This window comes from Oryctolagus cuniculus, chromosome 4, assembly GCF_964237555.1.
Source record: "Oryctolagus cuniculus chromosome 4, mOryCun1.1, whole genome shotgun sequence".
Lineage (NCBI taxonomy): Eukaryota > Metazoa > Chordata > Mammalia > Lagomorpha > Leporidae > Oryctolagus > Oryctolagus cuniculus.
Genome location: NC_091435.1, coordinates 5,610,404 through 5,625,557, shown reverse-complemented (window position 1 = coordinate 5,625,557; position 15,154 = coordinate 5,610,404). Strand labels below are relative to the sequence as shown.

The following is a 15,154-nucleotide window of genomic DNA, read 5'->3' as shown; positions in this document are numbered from 1 at the left end:
GAGAGAGAGATCTATCTGCAGGTTCACTCCCAGATGGCTGCAAGGGCCAGCACTGGGTCAGGCTGAAGGCAGAAGTTGGGAGCTTCATCCAAGTCTCCCATCTGGGTGTAGGGGGCCAAGCACTTGGGCCATCCCCTGCTGCTTTTCCCAAGCCATTAGCAGAGAGCTGGATTGGAAGTGGAGCAGCTGGACTGGCACTGCAGGCAGAGGCTTAACCTGCTATGCCACAACACTGGCCTCTCAGTGAATATTTCTGATATCAAAGTTCTGTGTTTACCCATGATGCAATATTCTCTTCAACTAAGATTTGATCTAGTTTCCAAAAAAATACATTCAGCATAAAAGAATGAAATTAATTGCTGAGAGACTTGAGGCGATGGGTAGGAAAATAATAAAGTTTTGGATAAGATTAGGGCATATGAATATGTAACGTTTTCTCTCCACTCCCTGTGGCCTTTATGTGGTTTTATGCTTCTTAACTAAGCAATGGCATGACTAAGTTGATTTGGGTATTGTCCTCTTCAAGCTGGGACAAACTGTTACTCAGTGAGTCTTTTCACTTAATTTTATCTATTTATTTTTGAAGATTTATTTATCTGACAGAGAAGGAGAGACAGAGAGAAAGAGATCGTCCATCTGCTGTTTCACTTCCCAAGTGGCTGCCATAACCGGAGCGATGCCAGACTGAAGCCAACAGCCTGGAATTCCATGTGGGTCTCCCACTGGGTGACAGGGCCCAGGCACTTGAGACATCACTCCAGGCTCATTGGCAGGGAGGCAGATTGGAAGCCAAGTAGAAGGGTCTAGAACCCACACTGGATTTCGGATGCTGCTGTCTTAAGTGGCGGTTTAACCCACCGTGCCACAATGCCCGCCCCTTGATGAGTCTTTCTGGAACACTGTTGAAATTGCATCATGGCCTTGATGACAAAGATTGGCAGTAATAATGTGGTTGGGGGAATATCTTCTTTGTTTTAATTATAAAATGTTAAGCCCTTGGGGGCTGTTGACTGCCATGCTCCTGGAGGGCTGGTTAGGGCTGGACCCACCTGGTGAAGGCCCGGCCTTACCTGGGTGGGGTGGGGAGGGAGCTTCAGTGAGTTTGCTCCCAGGTCCCAGCATGCTCTGCAGTTGTTTCCATTGTGCCAACATAAGCCCTGCTCTAGGTCCTGCATGGTCCTGTGGCCTGAGATGAACGCGAGTCCTTAGCAGCTACGTGCTAACGGTAGGGAGAGTCCGGTGGTCTCCGTCTCGGCATCGGAGCCCAAATCTGTAGGATGTGGAGCTCCTGGAAAAGCCGTTTGCTTTCGTATGTTGGGTCTTGGGTATGTGTGTGCTGGTCTTGCTGGATTCCTGAGCAAACAGCAAGGGTGTGTGTGAGTGTGTCTGTGTGTTCTCACTCCACAGGCACGAAGAAAATATGTAAAACCGAATGTGAAGTTCACAGCTAGATGCCTTAACTCAGGGTTAATCACCTCTGACAAAACAAACTAGGATAACCTTCTGTTTTAGCTCCTAGTCTAATGACTAGTTAATAAAATAAGATCAACTTGAGTAGTTTTATGGGCTCACAAGTGTATAGTGCATTAAACATTCTTTTTCTCTGCTTCCAGGATTTCGACTCTTTCTTCTCTGCCAAAGAAGAGAATATTATTTACTCCTTCCTTGGCTTGGCTCCCCCTCCAAGCTCAAAGGTAAGCTTGCACACCTTATCATCATGCAGGTTATAATAAATGAAGGTAGAAAGCAGCCTGCAAGGTTGCTCAGTAAATGGTAGTCTTACAGACGAACATTGTGTGGGTGTTGGGTTTAGCAGTTTAGACACCACTTGGGACGCCTGCAGCCGTATTGGAGATCCTCGCTTGGAGTCCCGGCTCCCTCCTAATTCCAGCTTCCTGTGAATGCACTCTGTGGGAGGCAGCAGAAAGTGTCTCAAGTAATTGGGCCCTGCCACTCATATGGGAGACCCAGATGGAGTTCTTGGATCCCGGCTTCAGCCTGGCCCAGCTATAGCCTTTGCAGGAATTTGGGGAGTGAACCAGTGACTGGAATCTCTGACTTTTTTTTTTTAAAAAAAGGATAAACATGATTTAACAAAATTTATGGGATGCTTCACAAATTTGCATTCCATCCTTATGTAAGAACTTCACTCTATTGGCCTGATTTTAGTAGGGTCCTGCTGAAGTGAGCACAGACATGGTTTCTTATACCAGAAACATTCTTATGCCCAGGCATAATGCAGTTTTTTTCCTTTTATTCAAAAAAATCCAAAAACTATGTTTTTCCTAATGTTGCTATGTTTTCATCTTTTTATAGTAAATTTTATAAGACATATGAGATATCATTGCCTTCAATAATCTTAAATACATCAATTAAAAAGGTAAAAATATGAGCTCCCAGTTTGTGTTTATAAAATTGTTTCGTTATGAATTGACTTCTCATATACTTTGTGTTGGTTATTTTCGTGCATAATGGGATATGCCATTATGTTTATTATTTTATTTAAAATGAGTTGAACTTTGCTCTTTAGTCTGATAAAAAGGGAAAAAGCATCTAGACTCAAGAATAAGATAGATTTCCTCCAGCTTCTCCACGCCGTGTTTCTCACATTTGATTGTGTCTGATTAAATAGAGGACGATGCTAACAAAGCCAGTATTAGGAATTTGGATGTTGAATGCAGATCACGTGCTTCATTCTATAATGGCCATGCATTCCTTACCTTGATCAAGAATCTCATGCATGACTGTCAGTTGACACAGACAAGTACACACTGTTTAATTCATTTATTTTTTAACTAAAAGAAGATTTGTTTATTTACTTGAAAGAATTAGCCAGAGATTTTTCTGTCCATTGATTCACTCCCCGAATGGCCACAGTGGCCAGGGGCTGGGTCAGGCTGAAGCCAGGAGTCAGAGCTTCATCCGGCTCTCCCACGTGGGTGGCAGGGGTACAGGAAAACTTCTGCTGCGTTGCCAGGTGCATTAGGAGGTAGCTGGATGGGAAGTGGAGCAGCAGGGACTTGAATCAGTGCCCATATGGGATGTTGGCATCACAAGCAGCGACTTAACCCACTGTGCCACAACACTGGCTCCAAATTCATTTAGTTTTTAATTAACTTGTCTGTTTGCACTTAGATTCATTTCAAGAGAGATTTGTCATGACTGGGTCCCAGTTAATTCTCACTACAGGAGAAGTGCTTCAAATTCTGCACCTTATAGAAACTGTTGAGGAGTGCGGATATACTTTCATAGGTTAGAACTTGCAGACATTTAAGATTTCTTGTGATTAGATGATTAAACACACACATCTTTGAGCTAATTCCTTCTCCAAATAACAATATGTAGAATTTGCATTGGGATAAGGGGAGGAAAATTGTCCCTTTTTATTGAATTGCCTTGCTGATATGGTCAACTTATCTGCAGTATGCCACATGACATTATTAACAGTTTAAAATGTGCTAAGTGCTATTATATATCACTTATAAGATGTAGTTAACTGAGTCACATTAGCTTAGATATTACGTTTGAGAGATGGTGCCTTAGAGTCTGGTGGGGACCCTCACTCACCCACATGCAGAGAGAAGAAGGAGGATCAGGCAGAGGGGAGAGAAAATACAAGGTTTCGGAGACAGGAAGGGGCTGGGCAGGTTTGTAGGACTCCCACAAAGTCCATGTTGCTGGAGTGAGGACAAGAGGCACTGTGGAAGGTGGGCACCTCATGGGCCATGACAGTACTGTGGATTCTAATTTAGGTGCAGTGGAGACAATGAAAGAGTTTTAGGAAGAAGAGTGGTCTTTTTTTCTCCCTTCTTTAAAATGAAAATGCTGTCTGGCATTGTGGCATAGTGGGTTAAGCCACTGCCTGCTATGCTGGCATCCCATATGGACTCCGGGTCATGTCTTGGCTGCTCCACTTCTGATCCAGCTCCCTGCTAATGGTCTGGGAAAAGTAGTGGAAGATGGCCCGAATGTTTGGGCCCCTGCCACCTGTGTGGGAAACTTGGATGAAACTCCTGGCTTTGTCCTGGCTCAGCCTTGCCTGTTGGGACCATCTGGGGAGTGAACCAGCAGATAGAAGATCTCTCTCTCTCTCCATCTCTCCTTCTCTCTCTGTAGTTCTTACTTTCAAATAAACAAATAAATCTTAAAGAAAATGGCTACTGTGAGATGAGTGGATGAAAACTATTGTGATACAGATAAGACGTCATAGTAGCTTGGACAGGGTGGTGGGATAGGACAGGAGAGGAGCTGGTGACTCAAGGGTCTACTCTGGAGGAAGAATTGCTAAGATGTGTGTTGTGGTGGGAGCAAGAGGCGCGGAGTCACCACACAGACCCCAGGAGTCAGGTGAAAGCCAGCCAGAGGCAAGCAGCCAGCAGACTCATTTATTTCAGTTGCGACAGCAGCTTATATAGCCAAGGCAGCCAATCTGGTCAAGGGGCAGTCTATGCCCTAACCAATCACAGCCTGTTGCCAGGCAGTTTCCGAAGACATCCAATCACAGCCTGTTGCCAGGCAGTTTCTGTTGCCAGCAGCCATCTTGGCATGGACTTCTCATTCCACCATGGATGTGCTAATGGGTTGAATGTAGGGGAGAGGTAGAATGGATCCTTCTAGAAATGTGTGGCACTTTGCTCCAAGGAAGGCCCATGTGACAGGGGTATTAAGTTTGAATGAGACATGTGAGCGCGACCGCGAGGTAGGCATCTGCATGTTGATGTGCATGAGTGGGGACGGAGTGGAAGTCAGAAGCAGAGGAAACTAAGGGAGGAGGCCAGCAGGGGTGGGGTGCAAGCTTCAGGATTCAAGTTGGGTAGAAGAGGAAGAGAAGCAGGCAGAGACGGCTGAGATGGAAGAATCTGTGAGACCAGAAGCATATGGAGTTAAGGAATCCCCGGAGCTGTATTTTCCCATGGAACGGGGTGAGGTTGGTCACATCGAATGCTGCTGAGACACAGAGACAGGTGGGTCAGAAAGTGACCGTCGCCTTGGACAACGTGGAGGTCATCGATGACCATGACAAGGGAAGTGTCAGAGCGGTGGTGGGGACAGCGCTCTGAGGAGGACAGGTAGTAAGCAGCAGAGACTGTGCACAGACAAGCACAAGTGTCCCACGAAGGGGGAGGGAGCTTGCACGCATCCTTGTTTCAGATGTGCCCCGCCTCTTCCCTGCCATTGGGAATTTGGCAGAATTTGGTTTTAGCAGAGTTACTTTTTTTTTTTTTTTATAATTATAATTAACCTTGCAGTGATCATCACCAGGAAATAGTGTTCTTTCTTTTGGAATATTTCTTTAGGATTAATTCCAAGTAGCTTTTAAAATTATTAATTAATTAGTTAATTTGAGAGACAAAAAGAAAAAGATGGGACAGGTAGACGGAGGGAGCAGTTCACTCCCCAAGTGACTGCAATGGCTGGGGCTGGTCTGGGGCTGGCCTGGGGCCGGAGCTGGGAGCTGGGAGCTCAATTAGGGTCTTCCGTTTGGGAGGAAGGAACCCAGTCACTTGAGCCGTCAGCTGCTGCCTCTCACAGTCTGCATTAGCAGGAAGCTGGAGTTAGGAGCTAGAGTCAGGTGCTGAACCAAGTACTCCAGTGTGGGATGCAGGTGTCTTAACTGCTAGGCTCAATGTCCACCCCGTGAGACAAAAAGTGCAAAAACATTTGGATGGGTTTGAAATGTGCACCGAATTGCTGTCCGAGAGGCTTGTGACGTTTGTCCTGCGGTAGCACCGCTGACTGGCTGCACTGTGTTTCCCAGAGGTGAGCACGTTTAATCTCCTTGATCTTGGAATCATTAGATCCTATTTCACGTGTTTGCTTCTCATTCTGTTGTAGTATGGATTAGGAAACTTTGGAATATGAATTTCTTTTTTTTTTTTTTTTTTTTTGACAGGCAGAGTTAGATAGTGAGAGAGAGAGACAGAGAGAAAGGTCTTCCTTTTCCGTTGGTTCACCCCCCAAATGGCTGCCACGGCTGGCGCGCTGTGCCGATCTGAAGTCAGGAGCCAGGTGCTTCTCCTGGTCTCCCATGGGGCGCAGGGCCCAAGCACTTGGGCCATCCTCCACTGCACTCCCGGGCCACAGCAGAGAGCTAGACAGGAAGAGGAGCAACTGGGACAGAATCCGGCGCACCAACCGGGACTAGAACCCGGGGTGCCGGCGCCACAGGCGGAGGATTAGCCTAGTGAGCCGCGGCACCGGCTTGGGGTATAAATTTTTGTGTTAAGTGTATCTTTGTAACCTAATGTGCGTCAGCAGGGAGCTGATTCAGAAGCAGAGCTGCTGGGACTTGAACTGGCACTCCAACATAGGCTGCCAGCCTCACAGGGGGCAGCTTAACCCTCTGTGCCACAACACTGGCGCCATTTTTTTGGGGTGAGAATGCTTAAAATCTTATTGTCAAAATGGAATGCATTGTAATTTACCATGCCCACATGTTGCATAATACATCTCCTGAACTTATCCCTCCTATCTATCTGACAGTGCCTAGTCTCATTTCTCTATGAAGATTATCTCAAGATCTAGATATCTAATTTATATAAAATTAATGTATATATAGTATTGGAAGGTTCAGATAATCTTACAAGGATTCTACAGAACAGTGGGCCCTGCACCAATGTGGCATGTCAGACAGGGCCTCGTCTCCCCTGCTCCCTCTGACAGTGCGCATGAGTCTGGGGTCCCAGTGGGACGTTACTGCGCTATACGGGTTCAGGTGCTCTGCTCTCACCCCTCCGGCTGCCAGAGTTGCTGTGGTGATGCCGATGGCGGTCTGTCTCCAAGCCTTTCGGTGTGCTCTGGGGATTCCAGCACCTGTTTGTTTTCAAGCTGTGGGAGAAGGGCACTGGGAAAGCAGGCCTTCGCCTCCCTGTTTGTGCTGGGCTTTTGTGGGCCTGAGAACCTGGGGCGTTGTGTTCTGGGGCCATGTATGGGCATTCGTTTTTCTTTAGATTGTATATTCTTTAGATTGTATATTCTTTAGATTGTATATTATCACTTCTTTTTGGAGTTTTTATTGTTTGAATGTTGGACCTTGTGAACTAACTCTCTAGTTTTCTTATCTTTTCTCTCCTATTTTCCATTTTTTTTCCTGTTTCTACTTTCTGGAATATTTCCTCAACTTTCTACTGTGTCTTCCTTCTGTTGCTATTTGTGTTTATTTGCTTGTTTTCCTATCATATCCATATTTCCTTTTATTTATTCATTTGTTTGAGAGGTAGAGTTACAGAGAGAGGGAGGGAGGGAGAGAGAGAGAGAGAGAGAGAGAGAAGGAGAGACAGAAAAGTCTTCCATCCACTGGTTCACTCCCCAAATGGCCTCAATGGCCAACTGAGCTGATCTGAAGCCAGGAGCCAGGAGCTTCCTCCCGGTCTCCCACGTGGGTACAGGGGCCCAAGTATCTGGGCCATCCTTTACTGCTTCCCCAGGCCATAAGTAGGGAGCTGGATCATAAGAGGAACAGCTAGGACATGAACCAGCACCCATATGGGGTGCCGGCGCCACAGGTAGCCATAGTGCCAGGCCCCTATCTGTATTTCTTTCTTTATTTTATTTTATTTATTTACTTTTTAAAGATTTATTTTATTTATTTATTTGAAAGACAGAGTTACAGAGAGAGATAGAGATAGAGAGAAAGGTCTTCCATCCATTGATTCACCCACGAGATGGCCACAACGGCCGGAGCTGTGCCAATCTGAAGCCAGGAGTTTCTTCTGGGTCTTGCACGTGGGTGCAGGGGCCCAAGGACTTGGGCCATCTTCTACTGCTTCCTCAGGTCATAGCAAAGAGCTGGATCGGAAGAGGGGCAGCCAGGACTAGAACCAGCGCCCATATAGGATGCCGGCACTTCAGGCCAGGGCTTTAACCCTCTGCACCACAGCATCGGACCCCCAGTCTGTATTTCTTAAGAGCTCTTTTTTATTTGTTTTCTCTGGATGTTCCCTTAGCAAATAGTTTCCTGTCCTTGTTATATTCATTCATTATTTTTCTTGACTCTCAGTTTATTAAATATAGTTTAAAAACATTTTCTTTAGTTCTCTGTTTAAGTACCCCTTTTCTCTGTCTTCATTTTTTTTTTTTTTTGACAGGTAGAGTTAGACAGTGAGAGAGAGAGAGACAGAGAGACAGAGAGAAAGGTCTTCCTTCTGTTGGTTCACCCCCAAATGGCCGCTCTGGCCAGCGCGCTGTGCCGATCCGAAGCCAGGAGCCAGGTGCTTCCTCCTGGTCTCCCATGCGGGTGCAGGGGCCCAAGCACTTGGGCCATCCTCCACTGCCCTCCCGGGCCACAGCAGAGAGCTGGACTGGAAGAGGAGCAACCGGGACAGAATCTGGTGTCCCAACCGGGACTAGAACCCTGGGGTGCCAGCACCAAAGGCGGAGGATTAGCCTAGTGAGCTGCAGTGCCAGCCTGTCTTCATTTTTATGTAAGATTTTTTTCTCAGATATCTGGTGACCCTTGACTATTTGGATTTAAGACAAGGTGCTAAAGTTGTTGGCAAGCTGTATGTGGTAGCTTCATTGTAGGGAAATGTCAAGATGAAATATAGGCTTTTTAAGGGGGTCCTAGACTGTGGGATTTTTCTGTTGCTTTAGGCGAGGTTCCGAAGAGAGGAATCCTCCATCTTCTGAGCTGGTGATGATGACAGTGGTGGTGGAGGTAGTGGTGGTGGTGGTGATGAGGATGGTTGTAGCTATGGTGCTGCTGATGGTGGTGGTGATAGTGATGGTGGTGGTTTTGGTGGTGTAGACAGTGCTGGTGGTGATGTGGTAATGATGGTGGTGTAGGCAGTGCTGGTGGTGATGGTGGTGGTGATGGTGGTGTAGACAGTGCTGGTGGTGATGGTGGTGGTGATGGTGGTGTAGACAGTGCTGGTGGTGATGGTGGTGATGAGGGTGGTGTAGACAGTGCTGGTGGTGATGTGGTAATGATGGTGGTGTAGGCAGTGCTGGTGGTGATGGTGGTGGTGTAGACAGTGCTGGTGGTGGTGGTGGTGATGAGGGTGGTGTAGACAGTACTGGTGGTGATGGTGGTGGTGAGGGTGGTGTAGACAGTGCTGGTGGTGATGGTGGTGGTGTAGACAGTGCTGGTGGTGATGGTGGTGATGAGGGTGGTGTAGGCAGTGCTGGTGGTGATGGTGGTGGTGATGGTGGTGTAGACAGTGCTGGTGGTGATGGTGGTGGTGATGGTGGTGTAGACAGTGCTGGTGGTGATGGTGGTGATGAGGGTGGTGTAGACAGTGCTGGTGGTGATGTGGTAATGATGGTGGTGTAGGCAGTGCTGGTGGTGATGGTGGTGGTGTAGACAGTGCTGGTGGTGATGGTGGTGATGAGGGTGGTGTAGACAGTGCTGGTGGTGATGGTGGTGATGAGGGTGGTGTAGGCAGTGCTGGTGGTGATGGTGGTGATGAGGGTGGTGTAGACAGTGCTGGTGGTGATGGTGGTGATGAGGGTGGTGTAGACAGTGCTGGTGGTGATGGTGGTGATGAGGGTGGTGTAGACAGTGCTGGTGGTGATGGTGGTGGTGTAGACAGTGCTGGTGGTGATGGTGGTGATGAGGGTGGTGTAGACAGTGCTGGTGGTGATGGTGGTGATGAGGGTGGTGTAGACAGTGCTGGTGGTGATGGTGGTGATGAGGGTGGTGTAGGCAGTGCTGGTGGTGATGGTGGTGATGAGGGTGGTGTAGACAGTGCTGGTGGTGATGAGGGTGGTGTAGACAGTGCTGGTGGTGATGGTGGTGGTGATGGTGGTGTAGACAGTGCTGGTGGTGATGGTGGTGGTGTAGACAGTGCTGGTGGTGATGGTGGTGATGAGGGTGGTGTAGGCAGTGCTGGTGGTGATGGTGGTGATGAGGGTGGTGTAGGCAGTGATGGTGGTGATGGTGGTGGTGATGGTGGTGTAGACAGTGCTGGTGGTGATGGTGGTGGTGATGGTGGTGTAGACAGTGCTGGTGGTGATGGTGGTGGTGATGGTGGTGTAGACAGTGCTGGTGGTGATGGTGGTGGTGTAGACAGTGCTGGTGGTGATGGTGGTGATGAGGGTGGTGTAGGCAGTGCTGGTGGTGATGGTGGTGGTGATGGTGGTGTAGACAGTGCTGGTGGTGATGGTGGTGGTGATGGTGGTGTAGACAGTGCTGGTGGTGATGGTGGTGATGAGAGTGGTGTAGACAGTGCTGGTGGTGATGGTGGTGATGGTGGTGTAGACAGTGCTGGTGGTGCTGGTGGTGATGGTGGTGGTGTAGACAGTGCTGGTGGTGATGGTGGTGATGAGGGTGGTGTAGGCAGTGCTGGTGGTGATGGTGGTGATGAGGGTGGTGTAGGCAGTGATGGTGGTGATGGTGGTGATGATGGTGGTGTAGACAGTGCTGGTGGTGATGGTGGTGATGAGGGTGGTGTAGGCAGTGCTGGTGGTGATGGTGATGATGGTGGTGTAGGCAGTGCTGGTGGTGATGGTGATGAGGGTGGTGTAGACAGTGCTGGTGGTGGTGGTGGTGATGAGGGTGGTGTAGACAGTGCTGGTGGTGATGGTGGTGGTTTTGGTGGTGTAGACAGTGCTGGTGGTGATGGTGATGAGGGTGGTGTAGACAGTGCTGGTGGTGGTGGTGGTGATGAGGGTGGTGTAGACAGTGCTGGTGGTGATGGTGGTGATGGTGGTGATGAGGGTGGTGTAGACAGTGCTGGTGGTGGTGGTGGTGAGGAGGGTGGTGTAGACAGTGCTGGTGGTGATGGTGGTGATGATGGTAGTGTAGACAGTGCTGGTGGTGATGGTGGTGATGAGGGTGGTGTAGGCAGTGCTGGTGGTGATGGTGGTGATGAGGGTGGTGTAGGCAGTGCTGGTGGTGATGGTGGTGGTGATGGTGGTGTAGACAGTGCTGGTGGTGATGGTGGTAGTGATGGTGGTGTAGACAGTGCTGGTGGTGATGGTGGTGATGAGGGTGGTGTAGGCAGTGCTGGTGGTGATGGTGGTGATGGTGGTGGTGTAGACAGTGCTGGTGGTGATGGTGGTGGTGATGGTGGTGTAGACAGTGCTGGTGGTGATGGTGGTAGTGATGGTGGTGTAGACAGTGCTGGTGGTGATGGTGGTGGTGGTAAGTGGGGTGGGGGAGAGTGAATTCTGACTCAGTGTTCTGGAAACAAGTATGGGGAAGGGAGTAGCAAGGTCTCTTCCCTTTCAGGGTGTGTACTTTTTGTTCAGAATCTTTGTTCTCTGTGTGGTTTCACACTTCAGCTGATGTTATGCCCAGGAGGTGAGGTTGCTTCTGGTTCAACTTCTTTCTTTCTTTCTTTTTTTTTTTTTTAAAGAAGATTTATTTATTTATTTGAAAGAGTTACATTGAGAGAGAAAGAGAGGCAGAGAGGAAGAGAGAGGTCTTCCATACACTGGTTCACTCCCCAATTGGCTGCAATGGCTGGAGCTGCACTGATCCGAAGCCAGGAGCCAGGAGCTTCTTCCAGGTCTGCCACGCGGGTGCAGGGACCCAAGGACTTGGGCCATCTTCTACTGCTTTCCCAGGTCATAGCAGAGAGCTGATGGGAAGAGGAGCAGCTGGGACTCAAACCGGCACCCATATGGGATGCGGGCACTGCAGGTAGTGGCTTTACCTGCTGTGCTACAGCACCGGCTCCTCAACTATTTTCCAGACTAAAACACTTATTTAGGGTGGGACAGTCAGTTGCCTGCCATCCAGGGCTGTGGAAGGTGTCTAAATCTGCTCTTCCCCCTATATCCTTTTTTGTTCGCAATTAGGTTTATGATTATTTTCTGATTATTTCTTATTCAACTATTTCCTTTCCTGTCTTTGAAATTTTGTGGACTTTTTAAAAAATATGCAATAGGCTTCTTGCCTTTTTCCTTTGTCTTTAAAGGCTTATCTCCCCCCCACCTTTTAAGATTTATTTATTTATTTGAGAGGCAGAGTTACAGGGACAGAGAGAAAGGTCTTCCACCCACAGGTTCACTCCCCACATGCCTGCAAAAGCCAGAGCTGGGCTGATCAGGAGCCAGGAGCTTTTTCCAGGTCTCTCGGGAGGGTGCAGGGGCCCAAGTACTGAGTTCCACTGACTTCCCGGGCTGTTAGCAGGGAGCTGGAGCAGAAGTGGAGCAGCTGGGACTGGAACTGGAGCCCATCTGCGGTCAGTGCTGCAGGCAGAGGCTTCACCGACCGTGCCACAGCACCGCCCCCTTTCCTTCTGCTTTTAAATGTCTTTAGTATCCTGTCAGTGTAGTCCTGGTAAGAGGCTGAAAGAAATGTCCCATGAGTTTTAGTTATGATATCTGAGGTTAAAGTGTGTTTCTTCTGGAACAAGAGCTTTGCTGAGGTATAATCCACATACCACACAATTCACCCATTTAAAGTGTTTAATTCAATGACTTTGAGTATGATCATGTAGTTGTGCAACCATCACCACTATCAACTTTCAAAACATTTTTATCATCCCGAAAAGAAATCCGTAACGTTGTTAAAGCTTGTACGTGGGGGCTGGCGCATGGCTCAGTAGATTAATCCTCCACCTGCGGCACCGGCATCCCATATGGCACCGGTTCTAGTCCCAGCTGCTCCTCTTCCAACCCAGCTTTCCTTGGAAAGCAGTGGAAGATGACCCAAGTTCTTGGGCCCCTGCACCCACGTGGGAGACCAGGAAGAAGCACCTGGCTTCTGGCTTTGGATCATCTCAGCTCTGGCCGTTGCAGCCATTTGGGGAGTGAACCAACGGATGGAAGACCTTTTTCTCTGTCTGCCCTCTCACTGCCTGTAACTCTACCTATCAAATAAATAAATACAGTTTTTTTTTTTTTTAAGCTTGTAGGATGAGTCAGGACTCCTTGCTTTGTTAGGGCTGACTAATGTCCATTATGCATCAGCTGAATGGATGGATTATTATAAATAACTCCGCCTTGACTGTGTGTGTCTTGTTTAATTTTATTTTCAGCATTTCCATTGCTGTATAATAGGGCGCTGTGCTTCAGAAGCTCTCAGCTTTAAAAAATGATGGTGGCTGAGTTCTCCAAACCTGTGTCCCCAAATTCTCAGGGGAGAGGCCCAGGGATCTGCACTTAGCAAAAGCTCTTTTGTTGGCGTTGATATGTGACAACCATTCTGCTGGAGAACCACTCGACGGCTGTTCATGTCGGTGCCTGTCCAGAACAAGCGTCCTATCAGATTTGCTTTTGATGAAGAACTCAAACAAGAGGAGCTGTAAGGTTGCTGTGTTCCCTGACCTGCTCCTGTTTCCCTCCGTCCCCGGAGGCCACCAACATCATTAATTCCTTCTCCTCTCTCTTTCTCTGCCCTCTCTATCCCTACAAACAAGGCATCATGATTTTTGCATTTTTAATGCCAAATTATTATCATATTTTATGGAATGTTCTGCAGCTTGCTCTTTCGGAAATCATAGAAATTTTATTAGTCTTTTAAAACAAAGCAGTGGCAGCAATAAAAGCAGAAACTCCCAGACGGCTCTACAAGTTAATGGGTTCTGGGAGGTTCCAAATAAAATTCTAGCCATAGAAAAACTTAACTCCTATAATAGCGTTTAATAGATACCAAAGAAAACATATGAATAAACAAGTCATGAAGCTGAAAATGTTGAAGTAGCCTGCTCCAGATCAAGTCCTAGGCCTAGAATTTGAGTCTACTGTTTCGTATAAATGGAAATCATGTAACATACATTAATTCAATACCTTCTTCACTTCCCATGTTTGGGGTAGTACATTTACAGAAATAAACAATCTACCCTTACATATACTGTAAATTTAACAAAAGCTTAACTTGTCACATATAGAGGAAAGTATCATGTGAGTATTTTACCTTGAAATTAATTTTATTGTTTATTTGTAAAGATTTTATTTTACTGGGGCCAGTGCTGTGGTGCAGCGGGTTTAAGCCCTGGTCTGAAGTGCCGGCATTCCATATGGGCTCCGGTTCTAGTCCCGGCTGTTCCTCTTCCGATCCAGCTCTCTGCTATGGCCTGGGAAAGCAGTAGAGGATGGCCCAAGTCCTTGGGTCCCTGCCCCATGTCGGGTGGGAGGCCTGGAAGAAGCTTCTGGTTCCTGGCTTCAGATCGGCACAGCTCTGGCCGTTGTGGCCAACTGGGGAGTGAACCAGTGGATGGAAGACCTCTCTCTCTCTCTGACTCTCTCTGTAACTCTGTCTTTCAAATACATAAAATTAAAAAAAAAAGAGATACTTTACATTCTTTAAAAAAGGAAAAGATTTTATTTTACTTATTTGAAAGGCAGAGTTACAGAGAGGTAGATGCAAAGAGAGGGAGAGGTCTTCCATCCGCTGGCTCACTTCCCAAATGGCTGCAATGGCTGGAGCTGGGCCGATCTGAAGCCGGGAGTCAGGAGCTTCTTCCAGGTTTCCCACGTGGGTGCAGGGGCCCAAGCACTTGGGCCATCTTCTACTGCCTTCCCAGGCTGTAGCAGAGAGCTGGATTGGAAGCGGAGCAATTGGGACTCGAACCGGTGCCTACATGGGATGCTGGCACTGCAGGCGGCAGCCTTACCTACTATACAGCGCTGGCCCCGAAATTAAATTTAAAAGAGAGATCTGCGAGTGGGTATTTAGTCTGCCAGTTAAGATGCCAGTTAAGATGCCCATATCTCTAGCATAAACCTAGCTGGCTCCTGATGCCAGCTTCTTGCTGGTGCAGAACCTGGGGGCAGCAGTAATGACTTATGTGGTTGGATTCCTGTCTCCCATGTGGGAGACCTGGATTAAGTTCCCGACTCCCAGATTTGGCTTTGCCTAGTCTTGGCTGTTGTGGGCATTTGGGGAGTGGACAAGTAGATGAGAGCTCTCTGTTTCTGTACCTTTAAAATAGATAAATAAAAATCTTTTAAAAATGAAGGTTTAAGCATTTTTTATACACTTTAAACAGGAGTTCCTGGTTGTTGAGAGAAAACTCCTTTTCACAGATTAATGATGCTTAATAAATATCAGAGAACTGATAGAATTAGAAAAATCACCCTTTAGTGAATTATACCTGTACTAACTCATTGTAGCACACACAGATCAGTGATAAAACTATTTGTAAAATGCATTAGGTAAATTTTTTTGGGGGGGGAGAACTGGATAAACTTCTTATACTAAACTACCATCTTCCCAAATAGTGTTTATTAGATTCAAAGGGGGACATTTATAACAAAGAGATCC

The 15,154-nt window shown here is 47.5% G+C and overlaps 1 protein-coding gene across 2 annotated transcripts in view; it reads left to right on the top strand.

Moving 5' to 3' along the window:
• SH3BGR (SH3 domain binding glutamate rich protein) overlaps positions 1–15,154 on the top strand; it is a 66,103-nt gene that overhangs the window by 25,224 nt on the left and 25,725 nt on the right. For both annotated transcript variants that reach the window (XM_051833564.2, XM_070071813.1), the window contains exon 3: positions 1,614–1,694. In XM_051833564.2, the coding sequence (XP_051689524.1) occupies positions 1,614–1,694 (81 nt within the window). The remainder of the gene's footprint in view (positions 1–1,613; positions 1,695–15,154) is intronic.